Raw genomic sequence first — 18,904 nt, forward strand, 5'->3', positions numbered from 1 at the left:
CATCAGGATATTCTGTGAGGTCTTTGGCAGTGATGTCTGGAAACTGTAGGTAAACCAAGTTGATTCAAGTTCAGCATCTGAAAGTACAGCTCCCAAATATCCAAGTCCTGGAGAGCTATAGAAGTTAAGAGAGTGAAGGAAAAGGTACCCTAAACTCAAGGATGCCCAAATCAATCCTAGCCTGACATATTCACCCCAACACATCCCCCATCTTTAAAAAAAAAAAAAAAACAAAAAAACCCCACTATTTTCAGCCAAAGTCTCTATTCACTGTGAATTGAACTTCAACTAGCTTATTTTCAAGCATGTTTCTCACTTGGCACAGCTCTGGGAAAAATCCCATAATTGAGCCATCTGGGTTGGATAAAAGAGGGAGTTTTTCTGTTTGATTTCTCACATTTTGTTCCTCTTTGTTTTTAATGGGGAAAAATCATTATGAAGTAACCAAATTATTGCATAATGTTAATGAAACAGGAGAAATCTTTTCAATTCTGTACTGTTTCTAAAGAAATCTCTATTAGAAGTTCTCTCTGTTGTCTGAAAAATGTGGTGTAGAATGAATGTTTTGGATGAACTGACTTGAGGGAATAACTAATAGTGGTCAGAAAATAACATTCTCTTTGGGTGGTCTGAAATTCAGCAGTGTTTATTTCTTTTTAGACTCAGCAAAGATTTTTTTTTCCAGTGAAGCATATCTTAGCATTTTATGCTCTGGATTTACTTAGTGTGCTTATAATTGAAATCATTAGGCATATGTAATTTTTCATGTTTTCTTAAAGACCGACATTAATTGCCTTATGATTCAAAGAATGTGAAGTTAAGACACACTAGAAAGTGGTTTTTGGTGGTGAGGGGGGTTTGTTTGTTTGTTTGTTTTTGTCTTTTTGCCTTTTCTAGGGCAGCTCCTGAGGCATATGGAGGTTCCCAGGCTAGGGGCTGAATCGGAGCTGTAGCTGTTGGCCTACGCCAGAGCCACAGCAACTCGGGATTGGAGCCACGTCTGTGACCTACACCACAGCTCACGACAACACCGGATCCTTAACCCACTGAGCAAGGCCAGGGATTGAACCTGCAACCTCATGGTTCCTAGTTGGATTCATTAACCACTGAGCCACGACGGGAACTCCTAGAAAGATGTTTAATCGCTGATAACTTTGAAAACACCCTTGATAAAATAGACTATGTTGTATAACTCGCTGTTTGCAGTCTGGTGTTACTGGTTTGAATCTTGCAACAATTTAGAACTAAAAGTTAAATTGTTAAGTAAAAGTCTTCCTCTGTGTTACTAGGTTCTAGGTCCTGGGAACATGATGATGGAGAAGACAATTTCAGTCCCTATTGGTTGTTATAGTCAAAAGGCAGAGGCAGATGTTATACAAACCATTACACAGATATTCTGCAAAGGGAAAGTAGCGTGCACAAAGATTATATACGACCTTTGGAGGCTGTGGGGGTACTTAAGGAAGGCTTCCTTTGAAAATAAAGAAATTTAATTCATACATGGCAATGAATAATATGTAATATAATGTATAATATTAGTAGTTGTATGTTGGGTCAAACCTTGTACTGGTAATCACCTATGATTATCCTTTTATATGTCTTCTTTTACTAATCCCTCCCAGGAAAGCTTCTTGGGGATAGGAATGCCTTGCCATCCAGGTTTATGACTTTTTTATGTCAAAGGGATTTTCAAATTAATATATCACCTTTTTTCTTTTTATCCTACAAGTATAATTTAGTATGATTATATCATTTAGCATATATTATTATTAATATCATTGCTATCATAATATCATACCATTCATACCATAGCAAGAATAAGTTATATAAAGATACAAAGAAAAATACTTTTTAATTAGTGTGCCCAGTCACTATTATCCATAATGCTTTTAAATCTACAGTAGCATGCCTCCCACCAGAGCATGATACTCTCCTATATAAATATGCCTGTGCATTGCTTCAACTTTTGTCATGGAAGTCATGAGGATTATTTTACAATTGTAATTCACTTTTTGTTTGCTTTATTTGTTTGTCCTAGGATCTAAATCAATTTCATAAAAAATTTTGTCTAAGATAATAAACCATAAAAACTTGTTTTGTCGGAATATATTTGAAAACCGTGAAATGAGGCCTACTTTAGGCATCAGGGCTAGGTAAATGCATACCTATTAAATGGAGCATGGTCTTTTGATAGTAAAAATAGCCTATGACTGCATTCATTTTACAGTATTCACTCAGGCTTAAAATATCCTAATTCCTTTGAGAGAGGAAAGCAAGAACACTATCACATGACTGTCTGGGCTTCTGAAATGCTAAGTCTCTATAATAGCCTTAAGGATTTTGAGTAATAGAGCAAATGCTGGCTTGTTAAGTAGGGTAGTCTGACCCATGCACTATATAAATGAAACTGTAATTTTAGATACTATGGTTTTTATTCCACATATCACTCCATAATTTTCAAAAGAACTTGTCTAATTTAAGAATATTTTTTCTTGGAGTACCCTCAATGCTCAGTGGGTTAAGGATCTGGTGATGTCATGGCTATGGCTCTAGTTATGGCTGTGGTACAGATTTGATCCCTAGCCTGGGAACGTTTGGTTACAGGTGAGGCCAAAAAAAAGATATATTCCTGGAAAATAAATTCACTTTGACCTTTAAATAATTTTAGCATTCCATTTGAATAATCTTTCATTTATAAATATTTTATTTTTAATTAAAATATTATCACATTTCTCTAGTCATGAAAAATAGAGTGGGTAAAGTGTCCCAAGACTGATAAATTATTTCCACTTCATTGTGACCAGTTCAAAAGAAGTTTATTACCAAATAATTAGAGAAAGTGAAAATTATATTCTTTCTTATACGTTAGCCCAGGTCAGTAATTTTTGAGTATTTTGTGCCAGTTACTGTAGTAGGCATTAAGTGTGCTCTGGGGAAAGAAACCAAAGCAAAGTAAGCAAAATAGACCATTGAACAACTTTTTTCATGTAGTCTTCCTGCTGACTTTATGCATTTTATTCTTTGGATGTCTTGGCCTAGCACTCAGAATATAATTACTTTAAACCTTATGCATGTTTTTAATAAGCTTATTTATCTGATTTCTTGGCGTACTGAAATTAGAAGGGGATTGCCGTAAATCATATATAATGACAACACAGATAACTAACAAATTTGCCCGGATAGAAGCCACACTTGCCAAGGGATCACAATAGTAATTTAAAATAGTTCTCTGGCTCTTCCCCAGTCAGCCTGCATGAGAACATGGATCTTTCCTATCCTCCAGTTTCTTCCCAAATACTGCGGAGAGGCCCCTGAGAATGGCTCAACCAGAGTTTCTTAAAATGGTAGTCTTCCATTTCCAGATCATTAAGGTCATAGCACTGATTACTACCCACCAAAGCATTAGCTTTGCCACAGATGGCAGCCAATAGCAGTATAACCAATGTCCACCCAATTCTGCAACCATTGCTACTTGTGGCCTTGCTTTCTCAGTCTCCACAGAGATTAGAGGATAGCTTTTTATATTAGGGTAGGCTAAGCTGCTATAATTATAATATGCATTCAAAATGTAGTAGCTAAGGGAATATAGAAATGTATTTCTCTCACACATAACAGTCCAGGATAGTGTTGATTTCAGTAAGAAATTCTCACACAACCATGTAAGAAGAACCAGGGCTCTACCCATCTCTAACACATGGATTCCAAGGTTGCTCTGCTCCCTACCCTCCCAACCACAGAAATGGAGAAGAGGCTGTGGGAGTAGACATACCCACTTTTTAAAAACCGTAGCTAATACTCTGTTGGTGAGACCTGGACACATGGCCCCATGTCCTTCAGAGGTGTACTTAAAAGCCCCACCCTGGCTGGGCCACTCCCCAGTTACAGCCCTGCTATTGCTTTTTTTGAGGGGGAGGGTGGGGCGCACCTGCTGCATATGGAGGTTCCCAGGCTAGGGGGTCCAATCAGAGAGAGCTACAGCTGCTGGCCTACACCACACTCACAGCAACGTGAGATTCCAGTCGCGTCTTCGACGTACACAACAGCTCACAGAAATGCCAGATCCTTAACCCACTAAGCAAGGCCAGGGATCGAACCTGCAACCTCATGGTTCCTAGTTGGATTTTGTTTCTGCTGCGCCATGAGAACTCCTGTTATTACTTTTTACAGACAGCAGACTCTCACCTCCATCTGTCTTGTTTCACCATCCTAGACATTTCATTGCAGCCCCCTAGCTCTGGTACCCAGAGCAGCTAAGGGCATCCTTGGTCTTGTAATCTATTCCATCTCTGCTCTAGACAGGTCCCTTTTCCATCCATGTAAACAACTTTTCTAAACCTTTACTGCTCTTCTCAAATCTACTTTCCTTCTTACCCATTCCCAGCCTTAAATGATGACCTGCCTTCCTACTGCAGGTTGAAGATAGTTGTCCTCAGCTATGAACCACTTCAACCCTTTCCCAACAGGCCACTCTTCTCTTGCTTTTATTCCATTCTAGAGGAAAGTACATCTCTTCTACTTTCTTGACCCACTCCTTTTTCTAATCTTATTTTTGTCTATCTCATTCAAGATCTTATTGTATTAAGTATTCCTGCTCTCTCATAATTTGAATCTCATTCTCTCCCCAGTAGAACATTCAATTCTTGAGGATATAAATGTGCTTTCATTTTGCTCATGCTATTTTTTCTTTTTTGTCTTTTTAGGGCCACATCTGCAGCATAGGGAGGTTCCCAGGTTAGGGGTCGAATCGGAGCTGTAGCCATTAGCCTACGCGCCAGCCACAGCAATGCCAGATCTGAGCCTCGTCTGTGACCTACATCACAGCTCACGACAACGCCGAATCCTTAACCCACTGATCGAGGCTGGGGATCGAACCCGCAACTTCATGGTTCCTAGTTGGATTCATTTCTGCTGTGCCACAATGGGAATTCCCCATGCTATTTTTTAATCCCCCTACTTTTTTCTTTTTCAACCAGATCTCTTATAAGATTTTTTCATATTTAGTTGTCATATCTTTACCTCCTATTGTCTAGCCTTTTGCAGTTCTTGCAGAAAGGAACACACTAAGCTCTGTGTGGTCCCATATTCATCCAACAATTCATATATTTACTGAGCACCTTCTGTACAGGCACAGAGAATTTAGTAGTGAGCAAAATAAAAAAGTCTTTGTCCTCTTGAAGTTTATGTTCTAGTAAGAAAAGGTGGGGGGGGGAGTGAGGAAATATTTGTTAGATGTGTCTATGATATGTGATAAGTGCCAAAGAGAAAAATAAGTCATCTCAGCCATAAAAAAGGAACCAAATAATGCCATTTGCAGCAACATGGATGCAACTAGAGGTTCTCATATTAAGTGAAATCAATCAGAAATAGAAAGACAAATACCGTATGATATCACTTATATGTGGAATCTAAAATATGGCACAGATGAACCTAGCTACAGAACAGAAACAGACACACAGGTAGAGAACAGACTTGTGGTTGCCAAGAAGGAGGGGGAGGGAGTAGGATGGATTGGGAGTTGGGGGTTAGTAGATGCAAACTGGTACATTTAGAATGGATAAGCAATGAGATCCTGTTGTATAACACAAGGAACTATATCCAATCTCTTGTGGTAGAACATGATGGAAGATAAGACAAAAAATGTATATATGTATGACTGGGCCACTTTGATGTACAGCAGAAATTGATACAACATTGTAAATCAAATATACTTAAAAAAAATTTTTTTAAAGAAGAATAAGTCAGTATAAGGGAGTTAGAAGAACATTGTTATTTTAAACAGGGTGGTCAGGAAAAACCTCTCAGATGAATATTTGGGTAGAAACCTGAAACAAGTGAGAAAACTATTCACATGGATACCTAGGGAAAAAGTATTTCAGGCAAGGAAGCAACATGTACTAAGGCCCTGAGGTAGAATATACCTACACAAAGAAGGGACAGTAAAAGGGCTGACGTGACTGGAGCAGAGCAAGAGAATGAGGAGAATGAGCCGATGCCAGACCCACTGGGCCTTCTGGGCCCAGGTAAGAACACTGATGGGGGCCATCAGAAGGGTTTGAGCGAAGTAATGACCTGATTTGGCTTTTGTTTTAAGGAGATACTCAGTGATGTATGCAAAAGACCCAAAAAGCAGAGTGGAAGTCCCTGCTGGAGCACAGTGGAATCAGCGGGATGCAGGTTCCATCCCCACTTGGCACAATGGGTTAAAGGGTCCGGGGTTGCTGCAATTATAGCATAGCTCACAGCTGTGGCTTAGATTTGATCCGTGGCCCTGGAGCTCCATATGTTGCAGGGTGGGGGAAAAAAAAAGGCAGAATGATCAGTTAGGAAGCTATGAGAATATTCCAGACAGGAGATAATGGTCACCTGGGTGGGGGAGGTGTGTGGGGAAGTGGTGAGAAATGACTAGGATTCCTGATGTGTTTCAAATGGCTGACAGGCTGAGTGGTGGGGACCTACCACCTGCCTCTCCAGTGGGGTTTCTCCTCCTCCACACCCCACCTTTCCCTGCCTTACTTAGGGCTCAGGAGGCAGTTTGCACCATCTCTGGCTTCCCTTTAGTTTTGGCTCACAGGAGGCTCTTACAGAAGATTGGAAGGCAGGGTGAGCACTGGGTCAGGGTATTGTTCTCCCAGCGTCCTCCTTGCTGTCATGGGATGGCTGTAACTGTCCACCTGAGGCTGCATCTCTCTCCTACATTTGCCCTGTTTGAATTCCAGGAAGCCTTTCCCTCCCTTCTTCACACCAAGGGGTAATGCCAGTTCCTGCGGTCACTAGCTCCGGGGTGCAGCACTAGCCTTTACTGGTTTTCCTGAACCTCGCCCACAACTTTATAAATAGTCCTTTTAATAAGCTTTCCTCACACTCTTGTGCTCTTGACTCATCCTTGGAACTACAGCAGAACATACTTGTAAAAACAGCCGGAACATTTTTTTTTAAGTCACAGTTATTTACCCGTTTTTCTCCCTAGTAAAATCTTAAATCCTTGAGGACAGAAACTGCTCATATTCCTGTTTCTATTCCCATGACATGAAGTAGGTAGGGTTTGCTACAGTTGTATCAGTAAGTATGACGATGCCACCTGCATCTTTAGAAATTGTCTAAATTGTGCTTCATGTGAAAGATTTATCAAAAGTGTACACTGTGGTGTATGGAGTGACCACACCACAGTGTTCTGACCTGCTGTACAGCGCAAGAACTCTACCCAATATTCTGTGATACTCTATATGGGAAAAGATTCTGAAAAAGAATGGATGTGTCTGTATGTATAACTGAATCACTTCGTTGTACAGCAGAAATTATTGCAACATTGTAAATCAACTATACTTCAATAAAGCTTTTAAAAATGATTTTAAAAATCAGCCACAAAAAAAGGATTACACAAAAAAGGATGTTTATGTGTGTATCCCTCTTAGTGCTTATCAGTATAAACTGCACCTTGGTGGAAATTCAATTCCCTGGGATCAAAGAGACTTTTAAGAAAAAGCTGAGTAGTTTTCTTACTATTCATTGACCTCATGAAGATATCTAAACAACAGTGTGTTGACTTTACCAGTTGTTTCTGAACTGGAAAGAAACACTATTTGTCCCACTTTCTCAAAAACATAAAATTTTTTCCAGTAACTCTAAATGTTGATTGTGATTTATTACAATTACCTTTCAAGTTACTGACTTCTATTTCAACGGCCCTTGTTTCTATTTCGTTTGGTTATATATGATCATAAGATTATCAGTGTGATTGTTTTCCTAACAGATTTTTGGTTTTAGTATTGCCTTTTGTCGTCGATGTTGATCTAAAGAATATTTTATCTTCACATATTTTTAATATATTTAAATTTTTGTGACTTGCTCTTTCTTTCTTTTTCTTTTTTTTTTTTTTTCTTGTCTTTTGTCTTTTTAGGGCCGCACCCATGGCATATGGAGGTTCCCAGGATAGGGGTTGATAGGACCTGTATTTGCTGGCCACAGCCCAGCCACAGCAATGCCAGATCCGAGCCGCGTCTGCTACCTACACCACAGCCCACGGCCATGCCAGATTCTTAACCCACTGAGCGAGGCCAGGGATCAAACCTGCGTCTTCATGGATGCTAGTCAGTTTTCGCTGAGCCATGACGGGAACTCCTCTGTTCTTTCTGACCTTGACTTCTCTCTGTTATTTCCTTTGGGCTAGACCATAAACACTAGGCTGAGCAGCCTTGAGGTATAGTTTAAATAAAATCTTTGCTGAGTAATCATTTGGTATAAAATCCCAAGCAAATCTGTTAATAGAAAAAAGAAAGCATTATCTTCTCAGGGTTAACTTTCTTTGTGCTTACTCCCATGAATAACACACTTGTGGTGAATTCATTTAATTATTGCCTTGATTCTATATTTAAGATCATATTTCTAATAAAGAGCATGGAAAAAATCCATTAAGTCTAAGGGAGTAGATTGTCAAAGAATATATTCATTAAACACAAATTAGAGCCATGGAGTTCTGCTTATATAAATGTCCAGGAATACCCTGCTGTTCTTTTTCAACCAAAAAGACATAATAACCCTCTTTTTTAAAAAAAAATTGACATTATTAAGTATTTTCATGATTTAAATGATTTTTTAAAAGATAAACATCATATACTTGAAATTTATTTGGTAGGTTTTGCTTTTTTTATTTATTTTTTTGCTTTTAGGGCCACACTCTAAGCATATGGAGGTTCCCAGGCTAAGGGTTGAATCGAAGCTATAGCTGTCGGCCTCCGCCACAGCCACAGCAACGCAGGATCGGAGCCACATCTGCAACTTACATCACAGCTCACAGCAATACCAGATCCTTAACCCACTGAGTGAGGCCAGGGATTGAACCCGAAACCTCATGGTTCCTAGTGGGATTTGTTTCCAATGTGCCATGACGGGAACTCCTATTTGGTGGGTTTTATAATGAATTTGAAAACTGAAAAAGCATTTGCCTTTACTGAAGCCAGGGTGCTTTTGAAATCTATGGGACTGTAGCAGCTCTAATCCGTTTGAGAACTAGTCTTACAGGGAATATCACCAAATATTAACTGTACAGTTCATTTCACCTCTACTTGACTATTAAAAGGCAAATTATGGCTATTTGTGGAGTATGATTTATCGTTATTATCCATTTGGAAGATCACAACCATAATGATGGCTATGAAATAGTAAAATAATGAAAATATGATATATTGAAAAATAGCAAGCATTGACTTAAATCTGTTTTTCTGAAAGTCTTTTAAACTTTCTATGAAAGAGACCATTTAATTCAAGCCCTCACTTTACTAGGAAAGAAGGTGATAAGGTTCTGGGCTGAATGTAAGAGAGGGAGAGAGGGAGAATGAATGTAAGAGAGGGAGAGAGCTAAAAAGATTGGTTTGATGGCAGCCACGTGTTTGAGAAATCTGCTTATGGAGTGCCTGTCGTGGCTCAGCAGAAATGAATCTAACTAGTATCCATGAGGATGCAGGTTCATCCCTGGCCACACTCAGTGGGTTAAGGATTCAGCGTTGCCTTGACCTGTGATGTGTGTCGCAGATGCAGCTTGGATCTGGTGTTGCTGTGGCTGTGGCGTAGGCTTGCAGCTGCAGTTCCATATCAATCCCTATCCTGGGAACCTCCATATGCCATGGGTGCGGCCTGAAAAAGATAAAACAAACAAACAAACAAACAAACAAACTGCCCGTTTCAGGCTTCAAAGTAGACTGTGCCTCCTGAGCCCATTCCCCAACTCAGTGACCTTGCACAAACTTCTTTTGTTTCTCAGTAAAATGAGAGGAGTTTACCATGTTATTTATTTTCAAACTTTGCCCTATGGAGCACTAGGGTTTCTTGGAGTCTCCTCAAGAGTCTCCTCCAGTGGATAGAATGGGAGGTCTAACTAGAACAGCGTTTGGTTTTTGTCTTTTTTATCAATAAAGGCTAGTTTATTTAAAACAAAACAAAACAAAACAAAAAAACCTCCATCACCTCCATGGTCCCATCTAGCTCTAAAATAGTGCATTGTTTGGTTTGCAGGGTCTTTTCTTCATTTCTTTTTGGGGAGATAACCTTGTGAATACAGTTGAAAAGCAAAAGTACTAAATTAGTGTTTGATTTGGAAGGGCTAAATGAATGAATTCCTGTAAGAGCCTCTCTTTCCTTTAAAAAGAAAAGGATGGGGAGAAAAAAAAAAATATAGGATTTTAGCCCTGGAAGAAAATCCCCATACTGGGACAAAAGCTTGGAATTTGTAGCAGTGAAGGATTGATGATAACTCATGAAAAGTGAAAAACTAAAGAGTATATTTGGTCTTTGTTTTTTTTAACTTTGAGATGATAATCTTATAGGCTGATTTCCTTATATTTTAAGTATAGATAATGTGCCCTACTATTTGCTTCGGGCAATTTTTTAAGCTCTCAGGTAGAGTAAATTATTATTTATATTTCACAACACATTTCTTCATTTCTCATGGCTATTTTTAATTGATTTGTCCATGTAAGTGGATAACTGTTAAAGATACCTAAGTTATAGTTTAGTTTTGTTTTGTTTTATTTTTAGATCCACACCCATGGCGTATGGAAGTTCCCAGGCTAGGGGTTGAAACAGAGCTGCAGCTGCAGGCCTAAGTCACAGCCACAGCAACTACAGGATCCAAGCAGCATCTACCACCTATACCACAGATCTTAGCAATGCCGGATCCTTATCCCACTGAGCAAGGCCAGGGATCAGACATGCACTCTCATGGATACAAGTTGGATTCGTTACCACTGAGCTGCAATAGGAACTCCTCCTAAGTTATAGTTTCATATTGTTTATGGAATACCCAAACAACCATCTGTATTAAATCTAAATAGGTCATGGATTTCCCACTGTGGCACAGTGGGTTAAGAATTCGATTGAAGCAGCTCAGGTCACTGCAGAGGCATAGGTTTTGATCCCCGGCCTGGCGCAGTGGTTTAAAGGATCTGGTGTTGCCAAAGGCTGTGACTTATGCCACAATCAATCCCTGGTTCAGAAACTTCCATATGCCATGGGTGTGGCCATTTAAAAAATAAACAAACAAAAAATGAGCCAGGAATTCTCTGGTAGCTAGCAGTTAAGGATCCAACTTTGTCACTGCTGTGTCTCAGATCACTATGGTTTGATCTCTGACCCAGGAACTTCTTCATGCTGTGGGAAAAAAAAAAAAAAAAAAAAACAAACCAAACCTAAATAGGTCAATTTTCTGGCTAATTATAGATACCTAATTTTTTTTTTTGTCATCTTATTAGGGTGAGAATAAGGGAAGTAGTAATTATTCTTAGACCTCATGTTCACTAATTCCTCACATTTTTTTTTTTTCTACATGGTAAAAAAGGTTAATAGCACCAGTTCCGGTGTCTGGCAGCCTGGATTCGAATTCTGGCTAAATGTGCTTGCATAAGTCATTCTACTTCTTTGTACCACTGTTTCCTTGGAATTATATAATTGTTTTCTATTTCATAATGTCATTTTGGGGAATAAGTGAATTAATACATCTGATGCACTTGGTACAGTCCCTAGCCTATAGTTGGAATGGTTTTGAGTATTAGCTATTATTATAATATTGAGAAAAGCAGAGATTTTAACCTTTACTGAAAGATCCAACCTACTTGAGAGATAGAGAATCTTTGTACTTAGGTAGGTGGAAAGGTGTAAATTTGTGAGAATGAGCTCAAGAAAAATTAATATGGCGGCATCCCCTTAAAAGGATTGGTACAGAGACACCAAAGTCTTGGGGACCTTTGAGGATGCTATATTCCAAGCAAGGGGTAAAAATGTCATGAACTGCTGTCTTAGTCCATCCAGGCTGCTATAACAGAAATACCGTAGACTGAGTGTTTATAAACAACATAAAATTATTCTCACAGTTCACAAGGCTGAGATGTTCAAGATCAATGTGCCAGCAGATCCTGTGTCTGGCAAGGGCCCATGTCCCAGTTTAGAGATGGCTGTCCTCTCACTGTCCCCTCACGCAGTGGAGGGGCAGAGAGAGCGCTCTGGAGACTCTTTTGTAAGCACACTAGTAACATTCATGAGGACTCTGCCTTTGTGACCTAATAATAACTTCCCAAAGACATCCCCTCCTACTACCCATTTGGGGATGGGATTTCAACATGTGAATTTGGGGAGAACACAAACATTGGATCTACTGCAACTACTCTTGTGGTATTGGAGTAGAAGAAGGAAAAGGATACGTGAAAGATTACAGGCTTATATTTACAGGAAAAGGAATCAGACACTCATCTTAGACTTTCAAACTGGGTGTACTAGCATTATGGATGTAACATACTAGCATACTAGCATATGGTTGTAACAAACCCAGGATTGTTCTTTGGTTTCAGGACAGGTTCTATATATTAAGAAATAAGGAATAAAAAATGTAAAAGATTAATAGAGATGAAATGCTGTCATGTATTTTACTGTATGATTTTTTTTTTTTTTCATTTTTGGTCACAGGCATATGGAATTCCCAGGCCAGGGATCAGATCTGAACCTTAGCTGCAATCTAAGCCACAGCTGCAACGCTGGATCCTTAACCCATTGTGCCAGGCCCGGATCAAACTTGTGAGCGGTGTTCCCAAGACACCACTGATCTTACTGCACCACAGTGGGAACTCCTACTGTATGATTTATATAATAATTAAATAGCTAATAGTCTTCACAAGGAAACATGTAGATAAGACCTTTTAAAGAATTTTCCTCCAGTTAAGAAAAATACGTCCTATTTCTTCAACTCTTTCATTTAAGTTCCTACATTATATTGTATCAAGCCCAGAGATTTGTTATTCTTTGATTCTTGTATCCTAGGACTACTGATACAGTGATGTGAAGAACTCAGGCACAAAACCTGTTGTAATTAGTCAACAGGTTGCATTTAATCCAACATACCATATATGATATACATAACTATTCAAAGTTGCAAATAATTGTGGTCTATTATTTCATGAGTATTTTTATTATTTCTAGGTTCGGTGGATGATGTACTGGATTGTTTTTGCTCTCTATACTGTGATTGAAACAGTAGCAGATCAAACAGTTGCCTGGTAAGTTCTCGCGTTGAGAAATGACCAGACTGTAAGCTCTTATGGATTGTCTGAGTTCTTATCCGCTCTTGCTATTAAAAAGGGAATTCAATCAGTCTACCTAATTATCCATTGTATCATGTTCTTTATTGTTTCCTCACAAGAACATTACTTTCTTTATAGAATCTTCGAGTTGAGGCAGCTCACTGTTCTCATCTCCCTGCTTATCTCCCACACACCTCCCAGTATCTTGCAATAGAGAAAACTTGGTTGTGATTATCTTTTTTTCCACACATAATTTCAGACCTTTTTTTTCTTCACTACTTCCTAAACGACTCCTCTTTTGAAGCCCACAGCGTCTGGTTTTAGCACTCCCTCCCTTTTCTTAAAAGTCTCATCTACAGGACTTCCCTGGTGGCTCAGCAGATTAAGGATCTTGCATTGTTACTGCTATAGCATGAGTTCGATCCCTGGCCCAGGAACTTCCACATGCCCAGGAACCTGCACATGCTGCGAGTGTGACCAAAAAAAGAAGCCTCATCTACAAACATTCAAACTGGATGACATCAACATCTACAGACACCCCCACCCCACAACACCAGCTCCTTGATTACTCTATTCCAAACAGAATGAGGCAAAATTAAAGCATGTTTATATCCTCTAATATTTAATATCTTTACTAAGGAACAACTCTTAATGGTACAACTTTTATCTCCCTGTGCTGTATACCAGTAGTGCATTTCCATCTAAACCTTGCCGTCACTTGGAGAAGTCCTCCTTTCAAACTCTTTAAACTTTAACCCCCTTGCCACTATCTTCAGCTGCCTTTGCTGCACAAATCATCAACCTAAATAAGCCCTACAATTTGCTTCTTTACCCAGGCTACCTATTGAGCTGAAAAAAAAAAAAAAAAATCAGTCAGCTGCTCATATAGGCATCAGTTTGAAAGTCACCATTTCTTGTACTTGATTTTGGTCAGTGGCTACTTCCATTCCTTCCTGGATTTGTTTCAAACATTTACTGTTCTCTGCTTAAGGTGTCTTTCTGACTTTGCTATTCTCATCATATTCTCATAGCACATTAGGTCACATTGGAATGCTGGGTAAAATAGAAGACTTAAATGTTAGCAACCTGCTCTTATTTATCAGTGTCTCTGTATCCGAATCCATCTTTCTCTTCCTCCCTCTGTCCCACAGCTCATCCAATTACCCCTTATGTTTTGGTGTGAGGGTTGGGAGGGTTTTCTGTTTGTTTTTAGGGGCAGAACACAGATTCCAAACTATGCTAGGTCTCTTAAGTTTCATTGTTCTCTCTTTAAAGAGTTCTCTTTTATTTTTCTGATTGCAAATGTAACTTATCTACCCTATTAAAAAGTAAGCAAGGTTGGCGATCCCACTGTGGTACAATGGGATCAGCAGCATCTTGGGAGCTCTGGGACTCTAGTTCGATCGCCAGCCTGACAGTGGGTTAGAGATCTGTCCTTGCAGCAGCTGAAGCTTAGTTCATAGCTGTGGCTGGGATCTGATCCCTGGCCCAGGAGCTCCATAAGCCGTGGGGTGGCTAAAAAAAAAAAAAAAAAAAGTAAGTAACGTAGAAAAAGCTTACCACGAGCAATGAAAGTCCAGAAACTAATTGCACTATGCAGAGACCCTTTGTCAACTACACAGTAGTCATTCCTTACTGGCCCCCTGCCCATCTGCCACATCAAGAGCCCAGATTTTCTGTTATCAGACCACAAGATTCTGGTCCCTTCATGATTTATTACTTAACTTTTGCTGTGGCAACAAACAACCCTAAAAGCACCATAGGTTATAAAAACAAACATTCATTTCTTGCTCAAGCTGCATGAGAACAAACGGTCGGCTGCAGCTTCGCTGGGCTCAGCTCAGTTTCAAGTGTTTTCTTGTTCAAGGACCAAGGCTGAAGAAGCAACTGTTCTTGTGGCAGAAAGAACAGTTGAAAGCAAGTGGTTGGGGTGTTCAGGTGAGGGAGTGAGAGAGCATGTAAAGCTTCTCCTTGCATGTGACATGTATCATGCTCACATTCTGTTGCTCAAAGCAGGTCATATGGCTAAACCCACAGTAATTGCTTGAGGAATTGTACTCAACCTACCACGAAAGCACTGAAAAATCATGTGGGAAGGGGCCTGGGTGTATAACCCTGATTCTAAGGCTACACATGGTAATTCAATTTCTCCTTGCCAGTGCTGCAATTCTGGCCAAATGAAATTGGAAGGGAAGTTTTCTGGGAGTTCTAAGAGGAGTTATGTATATGGGGTAACATGGTACACTTGGAGCTTGTGAAGCTGACTCGATGCTTGGAGGTGTGTCCAGGTAATGCCATGGCAGCTGGGCTCTACAGACAGTGAGTGTACCTTGCTGTCCTGATTAAATACTATTAATTGCCTTTCTGAACTGCTTCAGTCAGCTTGGCAGCTTGCCTGTGCTTGTGTAAATGGAGCAATCTTGTACTAGAAGGTGTGAATCTCTGCAGGGGTCAGGTTGTTCTGAACATATAGTTAATGAGATTAATCTGTCAATTCAAACATAGTTGGTTCTCTGATCAAAACTATTTACATACTTAACACAGTGATGGAACTTTTTAAAGGTTTTTTTTTTTTTTCAATGTGTGTGTTTTCTTCATTGTTCATAGTTTATTTTCACTGGCTTTTTTTTTTTTTTCTTCAAATTTTTTCTTTTTAGGTTCCCCCTGTACTATGAGCTTAAGATTGCTTTTGTCATATGGCTGCTCTCTCCCTATACCAAAGGAGCAAGTTTAATATATAGAAAATTCCTTCACCCACTACTTTCTGCAAAAGAAAGGGTAAGTAAGATATATAAATTATTTCCACAAATCATTTGTTAGAAATGTACATCATCACATGCTGTATGCTGTAAAATGAGTGAAACTATTATATGAGGCGGGGAGAAGTCCTATTTTCAGCTTGACACTCTTCTTAAATAAAATTAATATCTATGGGCTTGGTTTTTTTTTTCCAGGAGATTGATGATTATATTGTACAAGCAAAGGAACGAGGCTATGAGACTATGGTAAACTTTGGGCGACAAGGTTTAAATTTAGCAGCTACTGCTGCTGTCACTGCAGCAGTGAAGGTAATTTTATTTACATTTTTTTTATCCAATGTCACATTAACTCAATGGATAAAGTAGGGTAGGTTTTTATTTCAGATCATTATAAAATTTTCACAAAATTTTAACCTTCTATTTATTTTTGTAATACTATAAAGAACAAGTAGATTATTTTAAAGACATTTTAACATGTTTTCTATAACTGTTCAATATTTTGAAACTCCTAAGTGATGACAAAATGAGTGCTAGTTAATAAATAAAACATACAGGAAAATGTCATTTTGTCATAATTTTCCTACTTTGTAGCCTTAAGATAGTTTTAAATAAATCACCTTTAGTAAAGATGACCGTTCTTTCTTTCTCTGTCTTGGTGTTTTTTTTTTTTTTTTCTCTCCCTCCATGGCAATATCTTGGTAGGATTTCTGGCTTACTTCTGCACCCATACTTCAACCAATTTGAGGTAACTGATTATTCAAAATAAGGCATGAAAAATTTGTTCTTAAAATTTAAGATTTTATTTAGCCAATTACTAATGTCATGTGTTGTGTTTTGCAAGCCAAATTATCAAAGGAATGCCTTCTGTGAAAATTCGCATTATGGCTTTTGGATTTCTTTGCATGTAGTAGTTAGTGCGGTTTATTTTAAATACCATGGCATAATTGGTTTTAGTGTGTAATACATGGAAAGGAAAGAGGCTTCAGATTTCTAGAAAGTGCTGAGTGTGACTTTCTAAGTAACCAGTGGCAATTTACTTAACGTCTCCACTGGGAGGACGGCGGGAAGAAAAAAACAAGGTGGGAGAGAACTAAAGTCCTCGTCGTCCTTCGGTATATGAACATAGAGGGTTTAAAGTGGTTTCCTGCAGGGGAGATGGAGAGAAGAGGACAAGGACTTCTTGCTTTCTTTTGTGACAAAATTTAATGTTATTTAACTTTATAAATGAAGTACTTGTATTTATTTACGCCTCAAAGGAGATGCTTTATGAATTTTCCATACTAAAAAGCAACATTCAACATGACTCTATGATGAAAAGCTAAAAATTAAATTTCAGCATCAAAAATCATTTAGAAAATATAGACATTTTAGAACACTGTGTTAGGGAACATAGAAGCATAAAAATTCCACTTCCCCTCTCCACTTTAAAACTTAGATATAGTTTATAACCTTGCTACTCCATGAGACACCCTGCTACATATTGTGACTATTTTGGGGGATATTTCATTTTGACTTATAACTATGCACACTCTATAATGTGAGGAATCAGAAATCCCCACTAGATTATCTTATCCTCATTCCCTCCTCATTTATTTTTATTTTATGCATACTTTGCTACCACGAGTATGTAACATCCTATACATTTATTCAACATATATGTAGTTAATGTATTTAACATCTATGTATGTATTTAATGCCTACTAAACGGTAAGTGCTTGGAATGCAGCAATGAACAAATTACTGTCTCCCTACCCTCACAGGCTACTACTGTCCAGCTAAATGTCTGTATTCACTAACTGAAAATCTTACCTCATGTTTGGTTGCTTAGAGCACACTCTCTCCCCTCCACTATTAAAATAAGCATCATCCTGCTGTATAGTACTGGGAACTATATCTGGTCACTTATGATGGAGTATGATAATGTGAGAAAAAAGAATATATATGTATATGTGTACTGTACACCTTTCTGTACAGTAGAAAATTGACAGAACACTGTAATCCAGCTATAATGGAAACAAATAAAAATCATTAACTAAAAAAAAAAAAAAAACCTCATCTCACAGAACACTTTTCTTTAGAAAAACTATGAAAGCAATGCTATACCTACATTCCTCTGACTTCTTTGGAATTCACTGTTGGCTTCTGCTTATATAATTAACAGCTGAAAACCACCTCCCAGTTCAAAGGCAGGAAACAGAGAGCATAAAAATCATCTAAGTTACCACTGCAAAACAAACACACACACACATCCTGTAATTTGAATTCCCTTTGGAATGCTCTCTTTTTTGTTTGTGATCTCGTGATCCTTTTGTTACAAGTTCACTGTGTGTGAGGTAGCCCTCACCATTCTCCTCATGGGCACAGAAATGTTGGCATCAACTATCCTGGATTTAATTCATTAGGAATAATTGTTAAATGCTGAACACAGTTTAATGTTAACACTATTTGCCTCAAGTTTTACTGTGCCTATTTTGAAGTAGAAGAAATTGGTTTAATCTCTGGAGATGTCAAAGAAAGGCACTGTGACGGAAGAATCACTGAACCAGACACTTCCTACAGAAGAGTAAATTGAAACTTAAATAGGAAATAGGTCAGGTTTAAGGAGAAACTGCAAGAAAGCTAAGAGTAAGACTTGAGTTATTAAACATTTTTACAATATATAGTTTGTTAAAAAAAATATCTTTCAGGCTAAAAACATTGGGCTCTCGATGTGACCTTTAAAGATCAGCAATATCCCTGGCAAGGTTTCTCAGGTTGAACCGCCTGAGCATGTTAAAGATGAAAATAGGAATCTAATCAGAACATTTATTACACCGTAAAGCAATTTTCTGAAAATGTTGCTCAGTTCTATGACCTCATTACCAGGCATCTGTTCACAAGGTCAGTGTACAAGTTTATTTTGGCTGATCAAAGCAAAACATATGAAGGAGCTTCAAGGATTTTGCTGAGGATGTTCAACATTCCGTAGCTTTCAGATGAGAAATGCAGGTGGCTTTTGAACAGATGAACAAGACTAATGCCGGATGGAGGACAAAGAAAGAAAAGTCCTGTCAGTCGACTTAACCATCTCTTAGGATTTTCTCT

At 38.6% G+C, this 18,904-nt stretch overlaps 1 protein-coding gene and 1 long non-coding RNA gene across 2 annotated transcripts in view; both read left to right on the forward strand.

Annotated features, from left to right (window-relative positions):
- The window catches only part of LOC102165048 (uncharacterized), a 1,242,341-nt gene that overhangs the window by 506,989 nt on the left and 716,448 nt on the right, over window positions 1-18,904 (forward strand). The window lies entirely within an intron of this gene.
- REEP3 (receptor accessory protein 3) overlaps window positions 1-18,904 on the forward strand; it is a 104,737-nt gene that overhangs the window by 63,454 nt on the left and 22,379 nt on the right. The window contains exons 3-5 of the mRNA XM_001925659.7: window positions 12,961-13,037; window positions 15,719-15,839; window positions 16,016-16,129. Of these exons, the coding sequence (XP_001925694.2) occupies window positions 12,961-13,037; window positions 15,719-15,839; window positions 16,016-16,129 (312 nt within the window). The remainder of the gene's footprint in view (window positions 1-12,960; window positions 13,038-15,718; window positions 15,840-16,015; window positions 16,130-18,904) is intronic.

The sequence above is a fragment of the Sus scrofa genome, chromosome 14 (genome assembly GCF_054392235.1).
Source record: "Sus scrofa isolate SSC_HxYL_T2T_F1_AM1 chromosome 14, Sscrofa_HxYL_maternal_Yorkshire_Landrace_v2.0, whole genome shotgun sequence".
In the NCBI taxonomy this organism is placed as follows: Eukaryota; Metazoa; Chordata; class Mammalia; order Artiodactyla; family Suidae; genus Sus; species Sus scrofa.